Source organism: Orbicella faveolata, unplaced genomic scaffold (genome assembly GCF_042242905.1).
Source record: "Orbicella faveolata isolate gen_17 unplaced genomic scaffold, um_ofav_v1 contig_34, whole genome shotgun sequence".
Classification (NCBI taxonomy): Eukaryota; Metazoa; Cnidaria; class Anthozoa; order Scleractinia; family Merulinidae; genus Orbicella; species Orbicella faveolata.
Window position 1 is genome coordinate 27,286,227 of NW_028301563.1, and position 24,724 is coordinate 27,310,950.

General features: G+C 39.9%; 2 protein-coding genes, 1 long non-coding RNA gene and 1 pseudogene across 3 annotated transcripts in view; 3 read left to right on the forward strand and 1 right to left on the reverse strand.

Annotated features, from left to right (window-relative positions):
* LOC149105547 (solute carrier family 35 member F3-like) overlaps positions 1-10,902 on the forward strand; it is an 89,927-nt gene extending 79,025 nt beyond the window's left edge. Inside the window, exon 6 of the mRNA XM_089270694.1 lies at positions 10,868-10,902. The gene's annotated coding sequence lies outside the window, so the exon portion shown is untranslated. The remainder of the gene's footprint in view (positions 1-10,867) is intronic.
* LOC149105557 (uncharacterized) lies at positions 1,732-24,091 on the reverse strand. The gene is made up of 5 exons (XM_089270661.1): positions 23,737-24,091; positions 21,580-22,293; positions 20,737-21,012; positions 19,798-19,886; positions 1,732-2,995 (listed from the first exon to the last, which is right to left on the reverse strand). The coding sequence occupies exons 1-5, from the start codon at positions 23,963-23,965 to the stop codon at positions 2,336-2,338; spliced, it is 1,968 nt and encodes a 655-aa protein (XP_089126787.1). The 5' UTR covers positions 23,966-24,091; the 3' UTR covers positions 1,732-2,335.
* LOC149105558 (uncharacterized) lies at positions 7,956-9,070 on the forward strand (annotated as a pseudogene).
* LOC149105559 (uncharacterized) lies at positions 11,558-12,318 on the forward strand. The gene is made up of 2 exons (XR_016201168.1): positions 11,558-11,639; positions 11,942-12,318. It is a non-coding gene; the product is annotated as an uncharacterized LOC149105559 (long non-coding RNA).
* Positions 24,092-24,724: the final 633 nt, after the last annotated feature.

Below are 24,724 nucleotides of genomic sequence, written 5' to 3' on the forward strand. Positions count from 1 at the left end.
CAATGAGAGCAAGAAAAGCTGAACTACCGCATATTGTTCTCGTGTTTTGATAATTTTCCTTTGAGCTTCGAATGTATTGATATTAAAAAAAATTGTTACAATTGCAATCAAGGAAAATAAGTTTTTTAGGCTTGCTCAAACTTGATTATTACCGCATTTGCTTTTTGAATTTATTAATATTTCTGCTCTAAAATGTGGCGTTTATTCAGGGGCGGCGTTTATTGGAGGCGGGCGTGTAATGGAGTCAATACGGTGACTGTCCGTGCGATAAAGTTCACGTTAATGAACCGGAAGTAACCACTTTTTACCCTCGTGCACAGACTATTAATCACTGTTCTCATCTAGTTCGTCCGAAGTCCTAGCCGCTCGCGGGGACCCCAAGCAGAAAAAGACGCCTAGGTCACACATTGTTCTTAAGATAAGTGAACCAAGCCCTCACATCCGATTAATGACCAAGATTCGCGGGGTCGATCGACAAAGCTAGCTAGCTTAACAAAAAAAAAAAAAAAAAAAAAAAAAAGCAGGAGTCAAAAACTGTTTTGTCGTATCTTGCAAGCACATTCACTTGTTTACTGCTTCGAAGAGAGTCGATGGAGCGAGTCGCCTTACAAAGGGATTTCTTTTTTGCACAGGCTATATATAGTTTCTCGTTGCTCCCACGTGGCGGACAAAGGACATAAGCTCGCTTGCGACCAAGTGGCCTTTCCCAACCCCCTCCGCAGGTTTTATTTTTGGACTCCCCTCGCCTCACCGCAAGTGCAACTACTATACTAACAGCGCACGCCGTGGTTATATGATTGTGATTCGACCAACACGGCAGAGATTTCAGAGCTGCCCTTCTCGTTATTATAACCCAAATAACTTCAAGTCAAATAACTTTAACAACTGCTTAATAATAGCAGTTTATTATATGGCTGTGTCTCACAAGGACTGGGAACTACCGAATTCACGAATTTGATTGGCTGAAATCGATATTGACCGCGGTCTAGATTTTCCCATCTAGACCGGCATCCAGACCGGTTTCATTTTGCGTTGAAAAAGTAGCAAACTAAAATAAAAAAAATGTTCACCATTTTCTTTTATTTTCTTCTCAATCATTTATGGAAGTGCCAAAAAGCCTGATGACAAAAAAAAAGTAAAGAGGACTAGCAAATCTCGGCAGGTTTAAGCTAAGCTCATCGCCGTTCGCAAGCAAAATGTCAGCTAGTACAAACCAGTTACATTAAACGAATTAAAGTTTCCTTCTTTGCCATATAAGAAACATCTTATTAACCGAGCTACGTCGGTCTGTATGGGAGAATCTTGACCTCGGTCGTGTGTATAGACCTCACTGCGTTCGGTCTGTACTCACAACCTCGGACAAGATTCTCCCGTACAGACCTCCTGTTCGGTTAATAAGAGCTAAGTTTTACTTTACAGTCCTCTGTTCGTTTTAATTTCCCGACTAAATTTGCTTTCTTCTAACGTCTAAGTTATACAAGCGTTGCTGAAATATAAATTTTCTCGTCTTTTTGGTCGTGTTTATAAATGAGCTGATGTTGATAGCATTAATTATATCACACACAAAGATACAGGTCTTATATAAAAATTATCAAAATATTTGTCATTACTAAGTCAACAACAGAACTGAACAATCATTAAATCACTATCATTTAAACTCAAAATCACGGAAACCACGTCACTTATGCATTACCCTTAAACAATACCATAAAACCAGAAACCCCAAGCACCTAATGGATTTTGTTTGTTTATTTATCTATTTATTTTTTCGTCCTACAACATAGATAATTTTTTTTTTGTTCTCCCTTAAACCAAACTGTAAACTGCAAATTCTTCGGTTACCTCATCTGAAACAAACTATATATTAACTAACTAATAATGTTACAATATTTATATTTACAATGAGAAAATAAAGGTGTTCAAAAACGTAAGTTAATTGAGTTTTTTTTAAAGTTATTTTATTATTAGTGTTATTATTATTAATTGAGTTGCTTGCATTTCTTTGATCCCAAGAAATTAATATTTCCTTGCTAGGCAAGCTTAGTTATTAAACTTTATTGCCGTATCTCTGTTGTTGACAATATTTTAATGTATAGAGCAGAAATCTGGCCAGAAATTTATGTCAGATAAAATCGTTTTTCATTCCTAATGTCTGATGACGTTCTTATGAAAAAGAAATGTAAACCAAAATGAATTGAACTGAATTAATTTTGTCAAATCCTGTGCAATGTTGTTGATGAGCACTTGTATGAAAATTTATCTTAGAAAAACAAATTTAGAGTTCAACAACTTGAAACGTAACTTTCTTGAAGATGAAGCTTGTGATTAGTCCTACTCAACGAATCCATAGATTTAACGAGTAGGACTGGGATGGAGCGTTACTTGTCTCAGCATCATAACCAAAGTCATATTCAGTTGCCCTCGTACCAAGATCAACGAAAGAAGCATCATTAGTTTCTGTTATTCCTATCCCGTGATCAGAACGTGCACAAGCATTTCCTCCTCCACCAATCATCATCACTGATCCATCACCAGTTTCCCAGTCACACCAGAAGCCGATGCTGTTGGCGCTTTGGATGTTTCCACTGCACTCAGCCTGTTGAAACCCGTCTGTGGACTTGTACAGACCGCCATATTGAACCGTGCAGCTTCCCAGGCACTGGTCACTGGCCCAAGCCTTGCCATTTCTAAAGTCGCCATAACTTGTGATTTTTGATCGGAATGTTTGTCCAGCCAAACAGTTAGCTGTGGTCTGTAACAAAGGAGTGTGACTGGGGTCATCACTGCGCGTGATCTTAAATTCTCTGCCGCTGACCAACCAAAAGGCTGGTGAGATCATGTCAGAGTTAATGGATGGATCTGTTGTTGTTCCTGTGGGTAATTGGTGGTCATACCACCAGCCACCATCGTCACGCATCCATTTCTTGTTGTCATTGTTTGAGAATCGGGCGATTAGGGTCCAGCCTTCATTATTTGAAACCATGTCACAGTAGACCTAAGAATGAAAAAAAAAATAGCCAATCTAAATATTAATGTTGTTTAATTAAAGTTCGGCCGTCCTCGGTTTCTTTAAATTTTCAGTGAACCTGATTCTCAATGACGCGGAGTGAACACTCCGCGCGTGCAATGTAAATTTCCACGATTGAAAATGCAAGGTTATTTAGACCACCGCTTTTAGAGAAATTGACGATGTTACGCAAATTGCTTATTTTCAAGTTATGCAATAAATTTAAAGTCGCTCATTTTCAACTTAGGTTACCAAATCAATCTAATATAAACAAAGAAGTCCCTCAATTAAATACTCGCTTAATATCGATAAAAAAAAATACGTTTCCAAATTGACTTTTCACAACCAATGGCAATAACCAAACAGTGTATTTCATGTTTGTTAATTAGTTCTATTGAAAGAACTCCTAACCACGAAAATCAACGGAACTGAAAACACAACTCGGTAATTTAAGGTTTATAAGCAGGGTCTAGCTGTACCACCTGACAGAATCTGAAAAAAAAAAATTGATTTTTTTTTTCAATTAATTCATTACAATACCAACCTTATTTACAATACTAACATTACATAAAATAGCCACATTACGTATCAAAATCACGCTTTTCTTACAATATAGTAAGTTCAGTTACAGTAATACTAACAATACTGAGGAAACTTACACAACTAAATATTTGCGTACAATACATTGGTGACAAAAACCAATAACATAAAATTAACATAATAATACTAATACTAATACTACTACTACTACTACTACTATTAATAATGATGATGATGATAATGATAATGATAATGATAATAATAATAACAATAGTAGTGGTAATAATAAAGCCTTGACCCGACGTCGACAAAATCTGGATCGGACCGGACCGGATCACGGATCGGATCACGGATCGGATCACGAACCGCATCACGGATCGGATCAAGGAAAAAAATTCAAGATTCAAAATTCAAAATTTTGTTGAGCAAATTACACTAGAGTGACAACTGTGAGCAGAACGTTTTATTTAATTCAGGTGTGATATTTCTTTATTCTTTTATAATATCAAGCCAACTGGGAGCTGGTCACAGATGAATTTTTTTTCAGGCTGTCGGGTTTTGATTGCGATGATCAATCATGTCTTCATATCTTTCTCCGCAGTTCAGATAATGATATTTCGTATATTCACTTGCATCAAAGGTAAACGGTCATAAAACGAGTCAGCATGGTAATAATAGGACGAACGTATGAATAGAAACACAAAAACTAAAAATAGAATTTTTCCGCGGTTTGGAAATTAGCGGAAAAATATTCTCTCGTCGGTATGAACTCTCTAGGGGTTTTGAACAGGGTATTTAGGAGTGGTTTTATGCTAATTCGTCCTCTTGGTGCTCTTTTCTGGAGGTGACTCGCTTTTATTTGTGTTGCTCTCATCCTTATGGAAGACTCAGCAGGAGCCAGCACCTCTATTTCTCCAGAACTGAGTGCTGTTTTAGATGCCCAGAAGAATGCAATTTTATCAGCCGTTAACTCCCAGATCCAAGGACTTCAGACCAACCTGCTTCAAGCCCAGTCTGATTTAGCGGTTCAAATTGCGACGGATCTTCAGCCTGACAATTACGTCTTCAAGAAGAAAGGAAACGAGCAACAGTTTAGTTTCAACTGCAAAGTGGCCAAGACGAGTAATTTGGCCCTGAAAGCACTGGAAGGTGGAAATATCCCTAAAGCCAAGGAAGAGCTTAACAAAGGTATTTCTTCGCTAAATAATAGGCAAAAAATTATTAAATTGGCCGACAAATCTGAATTCGGTTGGGTTTCGGTGCAAGAGTATGTTTGCGACGATTTGGCCGACGACGAGGCCGACGCTTCGAAGATTAAAAAAGCCGAGAAAAGAGCCGCCGCTAAGATCAAAACACTGCAAGAGAAAAAGAGGAAAACTAGTCCTAAAGGTTCCTCTTCTGCGCTTTCATCTTCTAGCACCTCCAGAGTTGGCGGTACGTTTAGCTCTTTTCCTCCAGCTACTAGTTATTTTCGTCCCCAAGGTCGATACCCTTACAACTCATTCAGAGGCCTCGACATGTGCTTTCGATGCGGTAAACGAGGACACTGGGCCAATATGTGCCCCACCAAAGACAAACCGTTGTCTTCAGGATCAAAACCTTAATTTTTTGGATCAGTACGAATTTGAACAGGATATCGAGGCATCCAGCTTTACTCAAGGAAAACTGCATGCGAACTTCACATTTTGGCGTGATACTATCCAGGCTTCGGACTTTGTTCTAGACATTATCCAGAATGGTTACAAGATTCTTTTTATGGAATCGCCTTTACCGTTTTCGATTGAAAATAGATCTTCCGCCCTTCGTAGGGATAGTTTTGTTCGGGAGGCAATTTCAGAGTTGATGGCACGTGGCTGTGTAAGGGAAGTTCAGGAATACCCTCAATTTTGTAATCCGCTGCACGTCGCTGTCCAGTCTTCAGGGAAGTTAAGACTTATTTTAGATTTGTCTCATTTAAACAAATTTGTCGTCAAAAAATCTGTCAAGTATGAGGATTTAAGAACTGTTCTTCAAATGTTTTCGCCTGGGATGTTTGTCTTCTCCTTCGACCTCAAATCGGCATATCATCACATTGACATTTGTGAAGAACATATGAAGTTTCTGTCTTTCAAATGGCCTTCAGTCGATGGCGTGATGCATTTCTACGAGTTTAAAGTGCTACCTTTTGGTTTAACTTCAGCGCCGTATATTTTTATAAAAGTCATACGTCAATTAGTTAAGTTTTGGAGGGCTCACGGCCATTTAGCCTTGATGTATCTAGACGATGGCATCGGGGGAAATTTGTCTTTCGAAAGTGCCGAAAACATTAGTGTTCAAGTTCGTAAGGACCTGACTTTGGCCGGTTTTACAGCTAATGACGAAAAATCAAATTGGGAACCTGTTCAGAAGTTAGTCTTCTTGGGATCGGTTTTGGACTTCCAACACGGTTTGATTCATATTCCCGAAGAGCGTATTCTCAAGCTGAAATCCTCCATTGCTTCCTGTCTTCAAAAAAGTAGTTTTTCAGCCCGTGGTCTTGCTTCAATTACGGGGCAAATTATTTCTATGTCGTGTGCTGTCGGTAATATTACTAGATTGTTGACAAGAAATTGTTATGCGGCCCTAGAGCAAAGAACCTCCTGGGATCAGCCTTTGGACGTGTCCCTTGAGATTCGTAATGAGCTTTTATTTTGGCAGAACAACATCGACTCCATTAATGGCAAGCCTATGTCGCCCAAGTCAAGTGCTGTTGGCGTTGTTTATTCTGACGCAAGTGACACTGGTTTTGGTGGCTACTTCGTTCAGTGCGGTCAGGATTTTGTGTCTGGCACTTGGTCCGAAAAGGAAATGCATACCAGTTCTACTTTGCGAGAAATTTTGGCCGTTAAATTTGTTCTTCTTTCTTTACTGGACAAGTTGTCAGGATTGACTGTGAAATGGTTTACAGATAATCAGAACGTTCCCAGGATCATTTCATCTGGCAGCAGTAAAGGTCATTTGCAGACTGAAGCTTTGTCGATTTTTAACATTTGTTGTCATCGCGGTATTTCGATCGAGATGGAATGGATCCCTAGATCTCAGAATGACCAGGCCGATTTTCTCAGCCGCATTTACGATCCCGATGACTGGGGTCTTTCGTGGGATACATTTCAAAACATTGATATTGTTTGGGGTCCGCACTCTTTCGATCGCTTTGCTAATTATTTAAATGCCAAACTTCCGAGGTTCAATTCTAGATTTTGGAATCCAGGCTCGGAAGGAATTGATTCATTCGTTATGAACTGGGCGGGGGAGAACAATTATGTATGTCCGCCTATTTGCCTTATTCCGCGAGTGTTACTTCATATGCGTAACTGCAAGGCGTCAGGGACTCTTATTGTTCCGCTGTGGCATTCCGCTCCCTTCTGGCCAATGATTAGCGCCGGCGGCGATAAATTTTCCGATTTTATTGTTGACTGGATGGATCTTCCATCTTTAAAAGAAGCTTTCATTCCCGGTAGATGTAATAGCGTCTTTGGTAATGAGAATTTAAACTTTAGGATGCTTGCTTTGAGAATCCATTTTGTCTGAAAGTTTTTCCTCTTGTATTTTATATTGTTTTTGTTGTCCTTTTTTCTTTCTTTGTACTCTTGGGGCCGTGCGGCCTCCAGTGAGCACACGATAGCAAATAAAGTTGTGTTTTTATGATCTGTTTTGGCGTTATTGCTGTTGCGCACGGCTGGAATATGTGGAGAGTATTTAGACGAGAGTAGAATTTTTCCGCGGTTTGGAAATTAGCGGAAAAATATTCTCTCGTCGGTATGAACTCTCTAGGGGTTTTGAACAGGGTATTTAGGAGTGGTTTTATGCTAATTCGTCCTCTTGGTGCTCTTTTCTGGAGGTGACTCGCTTTTATTTTATTTTTATTTTTACTCTCTTTTTCTTATGATTTATTCGTTTATTTATTTATTTATCATTTATTTCTATCAGGGCCAAAAATTTAGGGTTCGTTCTTTTGAGCTCTAGATTCTAGGGCCTATTTGTGCACGAGATGTATGGGACCACATGTGCCCGGTAGGTAGGGCCTTTCTTGCTCCCTAGGAATATGGGATCACCTGTGCCTGAACTTTAGGTTTTTTACCCCCTAAAAGTATGAGACGTTCTGGGCTTATATTGTTAGGGAGATTGCTTGCCCATGAGTATGAGTGGGACCATCTGTGCCCGAAGAATGGGGCCTTTTTTTGCGCCCTAAAAATTCAGGAACTTCTGTATCTAAAATGTTAGGGCCGGTGTGCCTACATGAAGTATGGGACCATCTGTGCCCAAATGTTAGGGGCCTTTGTTTGCCCTTGAGAATGAATGGGACCATCTGTGCCCCCCTTTTGTTTTTTGCGCCCTGGGAATTAAGGTCTTTCTGTATCCAAATGGTTGGGTTGTGTGCCCCCATGAAGTATGGGACGATCTGTGCCCGATATATAGAAGCTCTTTTGTGGCGAAAGTGGGTAGCTATTTGTGTAGCCGAGACGTATTTTTTGGGCTCTTTCTCGAGCCCGTTTATGTCTTTTTTGGATTGCTATTACCTTTTTGTTCACGTCATGTTTTTCTTTGTTATTTTGCTAATTTGCTTGTCAGTTTTATTTTGATTTTAGATGTGTTTCAATCAGAGATGTGGACCGAATTCTTTGCCGCTATCCCCGACCATCTCCAGCCCTTGGTTAGTCGAGTCCAGGAAACCGTGCTCGCTTCCAGAGCCGATGGCACTATTCGCACTTACCTGGCTGGTTTTAGACGTTGGAAGTTTTGGGCGTCGTCTAATTGTATTCGCCACATGCCCGCCAACCCCTTTCAAGTTTCAGTTTACCTGCAGTGCCTAATCCTGGAAGCTAATTCTCCTTCTCCAGTTCTTAATGCTGTTTACAGTATCGACTGTGCCCAACAGCTGGCCGGTTTGCCCAAGGTCTCGGTGCATCCTATGGTTTCTGCCATGGTTAGCGCGTCTCAAAGGATTCTGGGGAAGGCTAAATCGAAGAAAGAACCCATCACTCCCGAGATGCTGAGGGCGCTTGCATCCTCCAAGATTTCAGATAAGTCTCCTTCCTTATCGGATTTGAGAACAGTAGCTTTATGTCTCATAGGATATGCTGGGTTTTTTTTTTTCGTTTCAGTGAGCTATGCTCTATTCGAGCTTGTGACATAAAGTTTTTTCCTACTTATGTGTCCATATTTTTAGAGTCGTCCAAGACAGACCAATACCGTGATGGGACGTGGACAACAATAGCGCGATCAGACCTGGAAACATGTCCCGTAAAGGCTTTAGAGCAATACATTGCTGCCGCTGAAATTGATCTTAGTGAGGATTTACCGTTATTCAGAGCCCTCTTGTCTCCTCGATGTACATCTAAAGTTCGACGTCAAGGCTTAAGCTACAGCAGAGCCAGGGAGATCGTTAAGGACGCTTTCAAAGACATTACTGACGTTTCCTGCATAAGTCTTCACAGTTTCAGGGCCGGAGGAGCCACAGCTGTCGCCAATGCAGGCTGGCTGGAATATGTGGAGAGTATTTAGACGAGAGCACTAAAAAATTAAACACCTGATGATTTCAAACAATTTCCGTTTTTGGGACAAGTCTATACTTTTACAAGATGTGAGTTTGGAGTACAATATTTCGCACTGGAATAAAACGAAACAAACCATTTGTATTTCAAGGAAATATAGCTGTTTTACAAAAACTTATAGGAATAACATCGATAGTGTGAACGATAACGCAACCCGAGAATAAACAACATTTTAGGAGTTACGTCACGATTTTTAGAGTCATTTTTAGTGTCGTAAAGAGTTGCCTTTAAATAGAATAAAACCTTAAAATGATCGTGTTCTAGGATAGAAAACCCATAAGAGGCAAGAACAAATCAAAACGGAATGGGCAAAGATTAACGAGGACTGCAAATGACGAACTTGAAAAACTAGGCTAGTTATTTTTAGACATTCTACCCAGTTCTTCCGCGGATATTACTGGCGCGTTGCGTGGATGTTTTCGTGGAGAATCTGTTTATGTCTTTTCGTTTCGGAAAACCTTCAACGCTGTGGGGATGTCTTCTTTGACATTTTGATTTCAAGCAAGGGAGCTTCGGCTCTCATTATGTTTTAATACATTTTGAAACTTTAATAGGAGGTTAAATAAGAGAGAATGTCCCTTGTGCAAACAATAACAACTGAATGAACGGCAGAGAAATGCTTAGACAAACGAGTGCAAAGCAAACAAACGCTCAAACACAAGCTAGACAACCGAACAAACAGATGGTCGAAAGTGCAGGAAGACGCTCGCTGCCCAAGTAGCAAAAAACAGTTGAAGCAGCAACGACAACAACGCCAAAGGCAACAACGATTAAAAAAACGACTTAATATTCAACCCACGAATCTCGCGAGAATTTAGATCCGTTCAGTTTGTTTATACTGTCAGAATATCCCAAACAGAATATGTAAGATAGCGTCAAAATTCGAAAAAGAAATTTTAAAAATTAGCCGTCGTATAGTTCACGTTCTGTCGAATATACAGAATGTGACTATTGTTGTGACTATTGTTGTCACGTTGTTGTTCTGTGAACTTTTGTAAACAACGGCAAAGAAATGAACAAAGAATTATAACGCACGCTTACAGAGCCATTGTACTCGTTGCCGTTGCCGTTGCCGTTGCCGTTGCCGTTGCCGTTGCCGTTGCCGTTAAAGTTTGCTTAAGGTTGCTCCCTATAGTTTCACGATTTCACGCGAGCATGGGACGAGAGCAAACGAGCACAAACCAAAAGAAAGCCCGGCCGAACAAAAAGACAACTAAGAGCGCAGAAAACAACTCTGCTGTGAAACGAAATCAAAACATGTACAATGACTGTTCCCGCCCTTTCTTCTCAGGTAGTTTCGAGGAAGTCACTTCGGCTGTCCACGCATCGCGCGAGTAACATCCTCGGAAGACCTGGGCACCATGTCTAAAAATAACTTAAGAGGGATTACTTTTGGTATAAGACCTATAAGGGGACTCACACTCTTACCTTGATAATCTCTTGTCTATATCTACTACGCAACCCCCGAGACGTTGAGGCTATTGTTCCCTTTCCTTAACTAATTATCTTGTATAGTTAAGTGCTCTGTTGAACTGCTCAGAGAGACATGCATTGCATCTTAGACAGTAGTTAATGATAATAAAAAAAAGTTACCAAAAATAAAATCAATCAGTCAGTCAATCAAAACATAAAGAAGCAAAGAAAGGCTGAAAGAATTGGGGGTCAGGGCTCGGCGTCGACGAAACCAGGATCGGACCGGACCGGATCACGGACCGGATCACGGACCGGATCACGGATCGGATCACAGAAAAAAAAAAAAAAAAAAAAAAAAAAAAAAAGAAAGTTTTAAAGAAAAAAAAAATTTAAAAAAATCAAATCGTTTATAAGATAATAATAAATTAAAAAATAAAAGTGGAAAACTAGAATGTGTTAAATGAAACTAAGAATCCCGAATTTGACGCAATGACATGTTAATTACAGAGAATGACAAGAGGTCATTTAAAAAGCCACATAAGCGCCTAATTTACGACGAATTTAAATTGTAATGAACAAGCAGATGTAGTTATATTTGAACGTTAGTTGGCTCGAAGCTTGCGTGCACCTCCCATTCTCGTTTTTGAAATTGTTGTTAGTATCAGTAGCTAATTCTCGGCTACTTTTTCGTGTCAGATGTGAGTGTTACAGTTGGCGTTACAGTTAATTGAGAACTTACGTACGAAAGCTTAAGGACATGACTTGCTTTAAAGGAGCTACGTCACGATTTGCGCATCTTGAAAGGTGGCTCTATAGGGTAATCACAGAAGCATATCACCTAGAAGCGTTCAACTCTGGTTCAATGCTGCCGATTATTCCGAACAAATCAAAATTAACTTCCTAATATGGAGCAAGGGTTCTCGCGTGGATATGTCATATACGCGCGGACTACACGCGGACAGCAATGGCGGACACATTTCGTTGCATTGAGAGAAGGTTGTTGTTTCTGGACCGATTTCTGCGCTCATCATGAGAATCAAACGAACCTTTTCTAAGAGCTGCCAGTGTAATACCTAGGCCAGTTATCTGCCAAGTCTCAATTGCAGGTAAGCTTTTTTTGCATCAAAACTAGTCAATGGAAATCATGCTATGCTGAAAACGTTTGTTTAGCACACGAGCTTTCGTTTGCTGGATAACAATGATCAGCATTGTGGATTATTTTTGCGTGATAGTTGAACTTTAAGAAAATCGGACTTCAAATTGTGGCTTTTCCCTTGATTTGTCATATGTTCGCGCCATGATTGTGTGATTTATACCCTTGCTTTATCACGATAAGTGAACAATTTTGGGGCTCGGCTTATTCCCTTTATATCTTAATGAATGTTTTCTTGTTAATTTCTTGTTGTAGTACGTATGCTATCCGTTTGTTTGGCCGATGTTCAAGGGTTTTGGATCCTGCTTTGGATACTAACTGGTCTACCAAACTGAGACATCATCTCATTTACCCTGCATTTACATATTCATTACCATGTTACTGCCTGTCTTGAATTGTTGTCTCAATCAAAAATTTACTACTCTTGGATATTATTGTTCAGTCATTTTTGATCTCCCACTTCTGTACACTTGTTTTCCTTTGAATGTTGGCGGTAGTGGGAGACTATACATAAGTTTAAATCAATAAATAATAAGTGTTTTATGTGAATTTATATTACACATGACTGTCAACCCACCTGGTGCTGAGTTTAAAAAACATACTTTGTAATTAAATTAGTATTTTCAAGTAGATGCAAGTCAGTGTTTTTTCATCTCCCATCTGCAATTTAAGTTACAACCACTGTAAATAGTATGAGGTCTATTATTTGTCCAAAACATTCTTTTTCATGTAATTCAACCAGGCCTCTCCATTGAGCCCAATTTTCCTTTACATGGCCTCACATGAGGGCCCTTCACATGTACTGAGAACCCAGGAATGGACACACCGAGCAAATACAAGTTACATACAACAACTAAACACTAGGTGAAGAGAAATCTCTAACTCTCATCAGTTTTAACATTGATATTGTCAATGACAATGACTGAGGCAAACTCACTAGTAGGCCTTTTACTTTAAACACATTCAAGCAAGTTGAGCAAGACCAAAATCATCTTTATCACACTTGTCTACAAAACAGATACAATGTACATGCAGCACATTAATCTTGGATTTGTGATGTTATTTTTTGCCATTTACATTGGTTGCCCTTAACTTAGTGATTGTTGAAGCAAACCATACCTTACTTCCACAATATTATTATCAATTTGCCATTATTTATTTATTTATTCATTTATTTATTTATTCCAGCTACTGCAATTTATTTTTGTTATTAAGAAACATCGCTCATTAGGGACTGTTCATTTTTTATGGGGCGGGGAGGGGGACAGCTGGTGGGATTTGATAAAAAGTACCTCTTCATCAGAAATTTTTTTTCCTACCCCCCGTGTACCCCTAAATGTCTGTGATAACTCATTGCAGTCTGAAAAACATAGATGATTTTAAGCCAGGATAAGCAGTTTTGACACTGCACCAGTTAAGGTGGCCGAACACAGTTTTCGCGCGCGCTTTTGCTGATGCAATTCAGTGCGCGCACGGGATTGCAAAAAGCAAACATGCCGTCAATTGAGCGATCATTTCATTTACTCAACACCCGCAGTATCTGTACTATTTTTCTCTACAATTAAATGCAATGTATTGATGGCTTTAGTCTTTTGTCACAAAGATATGTGAGAAAAGGTAACGATGCAAAGAACACAGGAATTCTCAGCTTTTTCTATGTTACCGAAAGAACCCAGTTAAATGCAGCGCACGCGTAGTAAGTAAAAAAATTGCGATTGAATGAAAATTTGCACTCTCGGAAATACGCCTATTTCTCAAGAACCACTCGTTAGAATTTCACGAAATTTGGCAGGAAAATACTTTAGGAAATAAGTAACTGGAGTATCGAAAATAATTAAACTTTAACAAAGGAAATTCTAGATATTACCGTGAACCTTCAACAAGGGATAATTGAAGATCTCTCTTAAATTATTGGCAAAATGGTGTTAACTTGTGAGAATCGTTACAAGCTCGTTGCATGCAAATTATAAAGAAAATCTAATAACTAGATTTTCTACAAATAAACAAAACCGATTTTAAAGGCCTGTTTACTTTTATTCATGTTGCCATGGCAATGGCACATATGTCAGTTTAACCATCAAAAAAACAAAGTTTGTGTTGTTAACTTGCTTGCTGCCATTTGTGGTGACCGAGAGATCAAGGGTTTTAGAGAAAAAGGTGAATGAAGCACAGGTATCAAAAACTGTGTTCAGCCACCTTAAGTCATAAAAATAGACAAGGATCAGAGCCCCTAAATCACAGCTGAATTGCTTTCACTGTTTGATGAAAAGGAGTTGTATGGTCATTAGTGAAGGTTTGAGCGTATTTACAGGGTTCAAAGAAGGGGGATCTGAGGGCATACTCCCACATGAAAAATTGAATATTCAGGACTTCAGGAATTTTATTTCAGGCACTGTAGCAGGCCTTTTGTACTTATAGATGCTGTCATCACAACACCCACATTCAAACAGAAATACACCAAGCCTGAAGAAAGCTGACATTGCCTCTTTTTAAGTTACTCAAGGAGGTTCAGCTATATTTAGCAACCAAATTCTTACAAGGAGTTTAATTCCTGCTGCAGGGTACCTAGCATAGCAGGGGGAGGGGGGCGGGGCGTGTGTCTGGGAAGATTTTAAAGCTTCAGACAGGGTTCGTACCCTTTCCAGAAAAAAATTTCCAGGACTTTTCCAGGACTGAGATTGATTTTTCCAGGACTCTAAAATTCACATCATCCCTTTCACTCCCGAGATCTCAATGTTAATTCTCCTTACTGTCTGCCATACATTTCATATATTTTACTTGAGTTTAACAGATTTCCAGAACTTTCCAGGACGTTCCAGTCCTGGAAAATGCCACAATAAAATTTCAGGACTTTCCAGATTTTCCAGGACCCGTACAAACCCTGTTCAGAACCCGAGGAATGCTATTTAGGTATTCTGGCATAAACTTTGCACTATATAGATGCTGTCATGAAATACCTGTAAAAAAAACGACGGAACAAAATTAAATACAGTCGAACCTCCCGTAAGCAACCACCCAAAATGTCAAGCCTAAGTGGTTGCTTACAGGAGGTGGTTTCTTACGAGAGCTTAGACCATATTGGGTCAAAATTTCGCCTCATTAGCATATGTAGCTGCAGAGACTTACCCCATGTTTTAAATGTTTTATTCATGTCAAAAGTCAATTTTGGGAAAGAATTCGGTACTTTCCAATGAGAAATTTCAGTCTCTTGTACTACACAGGAATGCAATAATGATACAACATCAGATTATCGAATTTAGGCTCTATTATTTGTGAAGTGGTCGCGGTCGCTTAAGAGGTGGTTGCTTACAAGAGGTTCCAAATATAGTGCTTTGACTCTGGAGAACTGGTTGCCGAGGAGAGTAGGTCACGCCTGAAGGTTCAACTAGACCTGTATTCAAGTTAAAAGAGACAAAAGCTGACATTTCTCTGTTTTATCAAAAAGAAGTTATTTGTGTAAGTTGAGCTATATTTAGCAACCAATGCTATAATCTTTCTGGTTACCACTTCTCTGGGTTCCCCTTTTTGATGTTTCTGTTCTCCACTCCCACTGTTTGAGCAAAAGCAGGATATAATTTCCATCCCCACAAGAAGGTGCATAAATTATAAAAATACTTACAAATGAATTAAAATCTCAGTCATTTCCAAGACTTGTGTTATTTTTGGAGTCACAACACAAAGTTCAAGTTGCTATTCAGATTGGCAATTATTCTCAGCACCTTGAATTGCTAAGTTTTGCATTTAATTTACACAAGTCACACAATGTAAATTACGCACACACACCAAAAAAGCTTTTCATTCAGTTTGATTGGCTTATAACTTTCCTTAACACAATCGTGATCATCTCTTTGCCACCCTAGTAGACACTTAACAGAATAGCCATAATTTTTAAGATGAAAAAAAAAAAAAATATATATATATATATCTGGCATTTTCCCTAAAGCATGGATCTGCTGTTGCCCTGGATACAATAATTTGGCAACTTGAAACATAAAGGAACAACTCCGAACAAGTAAGTACATCAAGTAAACCGTACGACTATAAAGCTAGAAAATGACTTAAATGTGATAAACGAAAGGTTTTAATTAACAAATGGTAAACGCCATAGCGTGTACTATTGAGTTATGGATGCACGCGGGAGGTTGCTAAGCGCGAAAGAAGCGTAAGAGTCGCACGAGGCGATAGCCGAGTGCGACTCTAGCTTCTTGAGTGCTTAGCAAACCTCCCAAGTGCATCCATAACGCAATAGTGCACGCTATGGCGTCTACCATTTGTTTTATAACATAACATTGAGACACTGGAACAACAGAAGTCCTTTTATTGAACTACATCACAAAAAAATGTTCGTGTAGTCTTACACGACAAGAGAAAACAAGCGCGCGAAAATTCATTCATGACAACCGACTGCACACCAGTAACTCGATAAAGTTTCATCTTCAGACAACTGTGAAGACAGTTTCGCATTTCTGGCAGAAGGACGTCGGTCATTACTTTGGAAACAATGTCTGTCAAAAGATTTGCTTTGTAAACATTAGCACACACGTCAGCAGCGTACACCCATGGGCAAATAGTAGACGCTAAATTAACCAATCAGAGCGCGCGCTTTGCTTTAGTTATGTTATAAACTGACCTTGACGACATGATGGCTTGTTACCAAACAAGTTATAGCCCACTTGGTTTACCACCTAGCTCTGAAGAAACTTTCGAGAATGAATCGGCCAGAAAGGGAATTAAATCTTACTTTAACACGAACAAGTTCTCTTCCTTCAAACACATTTATTTTTACTACTTATAACGAGGCATACTTTTTTTTCTTGTCCTCCGCAACATCGACCGCTGTGATCTGCTTCGCAATTCAACAGGTGGCTGGACGTTCGACTACATATGGAGATCTAGAACTTAACGAAGCCGTTTTCGAAGACTAAGAGCCGCAGCAGACCCAAACTTTAACAAAGAAAACCTTATCCTCTGGCGTATATGGATGATACTTAACTTCCGACATTTTGCTTTGCCATTTCTCTGAACTTCCAAGGCATACTTCAAACTGTAGCGCTTATTAAATTCCAGATAACACGAAACGATCGACCGTACAATATCACCATCTTTGCAACTGTCCCGAACAATCTTCCTAACTTCCTCACTTTTTCATACGTCCCTTACATATTCTACCACCTAACCTAAGTACCGCGTATTTGTCGCGAAAGAACTTCGCCTGTTCACTAAATAAATCAAAAACTCTCTCACTTGATCTCTTTATTTATACTACGGACAGACTGCTACAATGTTTTACCGATCCGAACTCGCTGGCACAAGAGTCCAGTTAAACCTTGAATGTTTCTTCCAACTCACCAGAAACTCTCATAAGTACAACCTCCCCTCTTAATGCTTGTCCCTTGACGCAAATCTTCTTTTTCATCATGCGCGAGAACTTCTTCCCTTTAGACGCCATTTTGAACAGGTTTGTTTTGCAAGAGATTCACGTGAGGAGTTCGCGAAGAGCGCGTTATGCAGAATTTCCTTATATGGGCAAAAAATTAGAAGAGTGATTTTCATGGTCGGGAATGATCGGCAGCATAGTTTAAAACAGATAAGGGAAGTTAAACGCTTCTAGGTGATATGCTTCTGGTAATTATTTATGGCTTTGCGCGCGCAAGTGTTATGTTTTGAATGCTGTTTTTGCATTCGCTTTCACACCCAGTCCTTTCAAACTTATTACATGTGTTTTGCTATCATCTCTGTTAAAATTTTGGGCTTTAGTCTTGAACAGGAGCCATAATCGGGGACGGAGACCGTAAGCGCGCGCCATTTCTAGTATTGAGGTTGTCCCCATGATATGGGACAATTATTCTATTTTTAGAACAAATTGCGCCATCGCCTGCGGCACACGCGCGTACATGCTGCGAGGATTTTTGCGGATGTCGCGCGGGGGAAATGGCGTCCGAAATTCCCGAGATTTTTCATGTTTTTGGCCCACAACTCAACGCGTTTACGTCTGTTGGAATTTTCCTGAAGTATTTTCGTCGTAAGCTGCTCCCCTTTGAGTGAAGTAAGCCAGTGTCGAATTTAGGTATGTTCCGCTTTGAGCTTATATATATCGCTGACCAAGTTGCGTTCCGACGGACGCTTCTTTTACATGAGCTGTGCATTACTCCACTTTAAATTTCACATATGTTGATTAACAGATTAACAGCTTTTCCATTAGACAGCAAAAAAACTAGCTGGATATATTTAGATATAGCAGAGCTTCCGGACTTCATAGTTTCCTAGCTCCTCTTGCCACACGCTTGCGAGGAATTTGCCAGTCTATCGCGACTGAAAAGTAAAACAAAATAATTGCTAGTTTGGTCAGTTTGAGTTTCTCCTGAATTGTAAGCAACGCCTGATGTTTCGTCAAGGCCCAATAACTTTACGTCCGTAGATACTGCTCAGTTTTATTCGTGTAAAAATCCAGTAAATTCTCTATTGTCGATGAATGAGAGCGCCCGCCGATGCGTGTTTCAGTCAGTAAACATAACAAACTGTACTTCCGCCGCACTTTCGTGTGAAAGCGTATATCGAACTCAAACAATAACTCTATAGTTTTCAAATATGTTTAAGATTGATAAATGTTTGAGAACATATTAAAAGCTAAGCTGAAAATATGTGAATAAAGCAGAAATAATCAGCAAAGTTACGATGACGCTTTCTTTAATCAACTTCGAATAACGATTTCGATTTTGTTGATCGAGTTATCAAAACTCCTTGTCTAATTTCATTTTCGCAGTGTAAAACTTCACTATGCTTATGTTTAAGAAACACACATGATGTTAGTAGCCTTTTTCGCGTTCGTGAAATTTGTTGCAGTATCTCAGCACAAAAGATAACGAAAGAAATCTTTGTCAAGATTTGTTGCCAATTGAAAACACCGACTCGGACTTGAAAGTGCACGAGCTGCACTGTGCAAATGAGCTAATTGTACGCGTCAGACTTTCCGTTCAAAAACTTTTGCAAACTCACCAAACAAGCAGAAACAATAAGAAACCATCAAAACAGGTTCTGGTTATGATTAACCATTGTCTGAGAAACTCACAAATTAACTCGATACCAGAGTAGAGAGTTTTCTTGCTATATTCTTAAGTCAGAACAAACGCAAAAGAATACGCGTAAGCTTACAACTTGCGCGAGCAGATCTCATTATTCATTCCCAGTGTGAGATTGAAGTCTTGTTTTCGACCCTGAAAAACCCACCTTTTCCGTTAGCTCAGAGCATAAAACTACATATAAGCGCCCTGGTTCGTATTCCCTTCCTTATTCCCTGCCATCGCTGTGAAAAATACGCAAGATAATCTCTCAAGGTCTCTCAACTCTCACCATTTGATCACGAAACGTGACAACATCCCTGCGAGAGCCCCCGACATGTGCGTGGATCCGCGCGGATATATGACGTCAGGATGGCACAATTTGTTCTAAAAATATAGAAATATTGCCCCATATCATAGGTGCGCGCGGATCCCAAGGCTTACGGTCTCCGTCCCCGATTATGGCTCCTGGTCTTGAATTATAAATGCCCAAACAAATGTGTTTTTTACTGTTTGTGTGGCTTTATTTGTGATTTCCTTGAATTTTCTTCGGTGAAATCTTCCAAAATTTTTACAACACATCGCTTCTAGCGGGATACGAATTTTAAACACGAAAAAAAGTAGGGTTTGTAAAGGTAGTTTTTTCGATTTTTTCAAATTTATGTCTTTTACCGCTGCAAAAAATCTGGTCTTATAGATTTCCCTGAAAAACCAGCTCCGACTGAAGTAAAATATTTACTACCAATCTGCCACATTTTACGTAATTTCACCGAAGGAAACGCGAGAAAAGTCACTCAGTTTTGCTTTTTGTGCTCATGTTGACGTCAGAAAATATCCAAAAACACTGACGTTTTCCTTCGAGCGCGCGCAAATTACTTGAGTCTTCGTCCTCAGCGCGCGTACGATCGTACAACTATAGGAAGCCACCGTAAGGTGGATTACTTTAGATATAAGGCCTATATGGGAGATTCACTCTCTTAACTTGATAACCTCTTGATATAGAATAGTGCGCCTTATTTCTTATTGACTGATTTTACTTAAGTTTGAACTCACCGCAAATGGAGCCTTGGAACTTGGTTTTATATAATATATGCCATCCAACTGGCTACGGAAGTATTTCCCGATCTGGTCACATGATGCACCTGCGTAAATAGCACAAACACGGTGAGTCCGCCATCATCGTCATTTTGCTGTAACATCATACTTGTACCAATCCACTCCAACTCTCAGTCTTATAGTAAATTGAATTCCAAAAAATGTGTCTTAAATATACATTATCATTTCTCTATGGCTATTTTTTTTGATAATTTCTTCAATTTCCATTTTCTCTCTCTCTCTCTCTCTCTCTCTCTCTCTCTCTCTCTCTCTCTCTCTCTCTCTCTCTCTCTCTCTCTCTCTCTCTCTCTCTCTCTCTCTCTCTCTCTCTCTCTTTTATTCCCTCTTGTAACTAAACTAGATAATACTATTAAAGTGTTAGCACATGTAAGTGAAGTCCTGGAGCCGACTGGCTCATAGCTGCCGGAGCTTATCCCGGTTTCTGTAGCATGAAGAGGCTAGGAGTATTTCTACTCCCCCTGTACGGGATGCTAGTCCATCGCAGGTCACCCCCCCCCCCCCCCCCCCCCGCAATTTGTCAGGTTTCCCCAACAATTAGCCGGTACCCATTTATACTCCTGGGTGGAGAGGCACTGCGAGAGTTAAGTATCTTGCCCAAGAACACAACACAGTGTCCCCGGTTAGGGCTCGAACCCGAACCGCTCGATTTGTAGACGAGCGCACTAACCACGAGGCCACCGCGCTTCCCGCACATTTTTAGTACATGTAGCTCGCCCAGAATAGCTTTGCTGGCTGCGAGCTACTGCGACTTGTAAACCAGTTATATATTAATAAAAGTTACTGTTACTGATGTATAAACGTTACTTAGGAGATTTCCGAACAGTAGAATAAAAAGGCAGTCCACAAAAGTTAACTAATATGGAACTGATACCCAACCTATAGAAGGCATGATAATGACTGTAGTTTTCGTTTCCGCTAATCCAAAGCGGTTTGTGGCGCGACAGATGTAATCCCCGTCGCTGTTATCTATAAATGTGTTGACCTCAAGGCATCCGTTCTCTTGAAGACCCAGCGGTACATCGGAAGACTGTTGAGCACGTGACCACTCAATCCTAGGACGAGGAGAACCCGCAGCTTCACAACAAAGGCTTGAAATTTCTCCTCGCTTTACAGCAACCTGCGCAGGAGGTTTGTTTGTAAATATCGGTGGTTCTAAAAAGGGAAAAAAACTCACCCATTAATTGCAACGTTATCAAGCTATATAGGTGTAAATAACGGCTTGGCCAAAGTAAAAATTGGAGTTTTCACCACCAGATAGAAGAAAAAGAGTAGCGGTAAATAACTGACGCATTTAAGGCTTTGTGTCAAGTAAGGAAGGATGAAAGACACCAACTGACAAGAACTTTACAGAACCTCAAACTAATCAACAAAAGATATTTTTGAAAGAACTGTCAGTTTACGTAAAACAAAGATCCAGATATGAAATCCTGATGTCAAAAATAAAAGGACGAATTCGCTTACCCACATAAGAACAAAACAAAACTTTCATTAATTGAAAAAAATAATAATAATAATAATAAAAACCTCGAACTCGAATATTAAGGTTCCGATTTCATGAATTTAATAAAATTTAGCTTGCAAGCGAGCCCTGGAGGAAACAAACAAAGGAAATTGAATGGGTATGTTTATTCATTTCTCTTGTGTGTGCCTTTACGGCTATCAAGCTGAATCCTAAAATATCGAAAGTAGTATTAAGGTAACGTAAAGGACGGTATGTACCTTTTAGTCGCAATCTGCTGATGGCCTTTAGAATTCCATGACCAGTATGTGCTGTGCACATGTATGATCCAACATGGGACCTTTGTACATTGTTGATATGCAGTGCACCATCTTTCAGAGTGGTGTCATTGAGCAAAAAACCTCCAAGCTTACTCCACGTTATCTGCTTAGATGTTTGACCGTCAACCCAGCAGTAAAATATTGCCGTTGTGTTGATAAAGACTTCCTGGGACACTGGATATATATTGATCTTTGGGTCAGCAATGCATTCTCCTTTTGGTCCCTGAAGGCCCGTATAGCCCTTGTTCCCCTTGTTCCCTTTCAAGCCAATCGAGCCCTTTTCTCCTGGTCGGCCCATTGCTCCAACATCTCCTTTTAACCCAGGAATTCCACGAGGCCCCTCGTCGCCCACGTCGCCCTTAATTCCCTGGGGTCCTTGGCGCCCTTGCTTTCCACTTGGGCCAGGAGCTCCTACAGGACCCAAGGGTCCCCGCGGCCCGGTTATCCCAGGGGCTCCTTTTTCTCCTTTGTATCCGGGATACCCGAGCGCACCGGGATCTCCTGGTGGCCCCGGTGGTCCTACATGGCAAAGTGTGTCATTGCTAGTGCACGCTTGACTTAACTTCTTGTTTATTTCCTGGCGGACTTGCTGCAGATATATTGTTGGAGTATTGTGTTTCTGGGGCAAATTTCTTTTGTTTCTTTGGCGATGTCCTAAAAGTGAAAGAACTTTCACGTTATTCTGAGCCGCGGTGACGAAAAGAAGGAACAACAAATCTTTCCAAGCGTGTCGCGTTGGTGGTTATGCCAAATCGTGTTATTATACAAATTTCTCGAATCTCAACATAAACTGCAGCATTGCTTTCTGTACGATAGCATTGTTTGCAAAATTCTTTGCAATTCCATATCATCTATAACAAGCTTTGTTTTCGTCGATTCCGTCTTCCTTTTGGGGGTTCGATTCTCGCCAACAACTTGACGGCAGGAGCCAACTTAATAAATGATATAGAGAAGGGACATGGGAGAACCTTTGTTTATTTAATTTTGCCGCTACATTTCGCGTTCTTGTTTGCTTTGTATTCATTTCAGTATTATCGGACATTTAACGAAGACAGCTTATCATGTTCCTCTCGACCGATTTCAGAAGAAATAAATATACCCTCGTGTACTTCCTATCTTAGCTAGGAGCTCTCACGCGGGTTTGAGTCTTAGGGTACGTATCAATTTTCCTTTCTGGAGTTGATTTTACAGAAAATGACTTAGTTCTCGAAGGACAAAAGATGAGTCGTGAGTGTAACCATCATATTTTCTTTGTGTTCCCCCCCCCCGCCCCCCACCAACCATCTCCCCGGGGGGAAAGTAATGACGAGCTCGCCTGCACATTTATATTTTACCCACTTGAAATTCTTAACGACATTTTTTGTTTGCTTTTGTTTTCATTGTAATCTTTTTCTTTTAATCGGCAAAATGTCATAGAGATAAACTATACAAATGGTTGAATCCAGTGGTTAATAGAATCAAAATTCCGATATAGCACCCTGAACACTGCAAAGAGGGTTGCTAAATTCTTAAGCCCAGTTCTCTTTCCAAAGATCATTGCCAGACTTAACTAGTTGAACTCTTGCCAAATATTTCATACCCAGATCAAGATAAAAACACACGTCCATAATTATAATACATATATTACGACTTAGAAAGACATCGCAAGCGATATATATATATATATTAATTTTAGATAGGTAGTAACGATGAAATAAGGAAAAAGAGGATGGAAAACAATTGTTCATTTTACTAAAATAATCACTGGTATGATACGAGATCTTTTGTTTTAGTATTGTCGGGTCAATGAAGATGATATAAAAGCGCTTCCTATATCGATCGATCACGTATGTCTTCCTCTTTCTTCTGTTGAAGAAGAACCGACTTAGAGAACTCTTTCTGAATAAGCAGTAGATTTAACACACGCGCGGCAGATTTAAATCATAAGTTAAGACAAATATCGACTTTTTCGACTGGCAGGTTTGCCTCCCACTAGTGATGGACATGTCGCTACAGTGTCTTTCAAAAAACCATGCATCCATCCAATTAACAATATCATGATTGTTGTGATATAACTCACTCGTGTAATACAGTTCAAAATCAAAGTGTTCTACTCACTTTCTTGCGTTTCCATTTCGTTCTTGTGGTATGTTGTCTGCAGCGATTCGGTCTCGACGCGGCTTTCCACTTTGGAAATTCGCAGTTCGTTCATCTGTGTTTTCCTGTTTATCGATTCCATTCTCAAAAACAGCGTAACAATCAACAACAACGAAATAAAGGACAGAAACGAAGAACCTTTGTGGAGGACGTCGCCACATTTGGAGGAAGTTTTCTTGTTTGGTTCCATTATCGGTTCTAATTAACAAACAGTTGTCTGAACAAGCTCAACTGTCGTGTAAACTGAACGTTTGATTTCTTTTAAGCTGTAGTTTCGTGTTCCTGTATACGGGGTATGCCAAGACATAACTGTAAAGCGAAACCGTTATCAATTGATCTGTCATCGTTCAAGAAGAACATTAACCTCGAAGTGCCAATGATGTTAAATATCGTGTTTTTCCGGACAAGGGCATGGTTATTTTTATTCTCAGAGGTGCTTTGTGGGTTTCCTGAAAATCTAGCAGGGGTCAACATGAAGGATAATGATCGAGACTTCTTTGTTAATAACATTGCTGAGTGACAGTAGCCGGTCTCCTTCTGTTATTTCAGTTATAGCTGGTGAAATAATTTGTACATTTAACATGGATATTACTAACACTGGTAACGAGGAACGGGGAACGGGAAACGGAGAACCGGGAACGGGAGTCTGGGAACGAGTGTACAGCGGTAACACGCCAAAGAACTCAACATGGCGGACAAAGGAAAAGAAAAGGGAACAGAAACGGCAGGTATATTTTGCAGGTTGCAGGTTGCAGGTTGAAATTTAATTATAACTGGAAAACCGCTGGCACTTAAAAGAAACGTACAGGTGGTAGACTTACCGTGACTGTTACATGACGCTGTTTACAATAGCTCAGAAAGGTGGCTTCCACCTAAGTGCCAAACCAGCCGAAGCGATGGGATGAGAGTATATTCCTATGATTTTAAGCCTGCAATGAATTATTGGTTT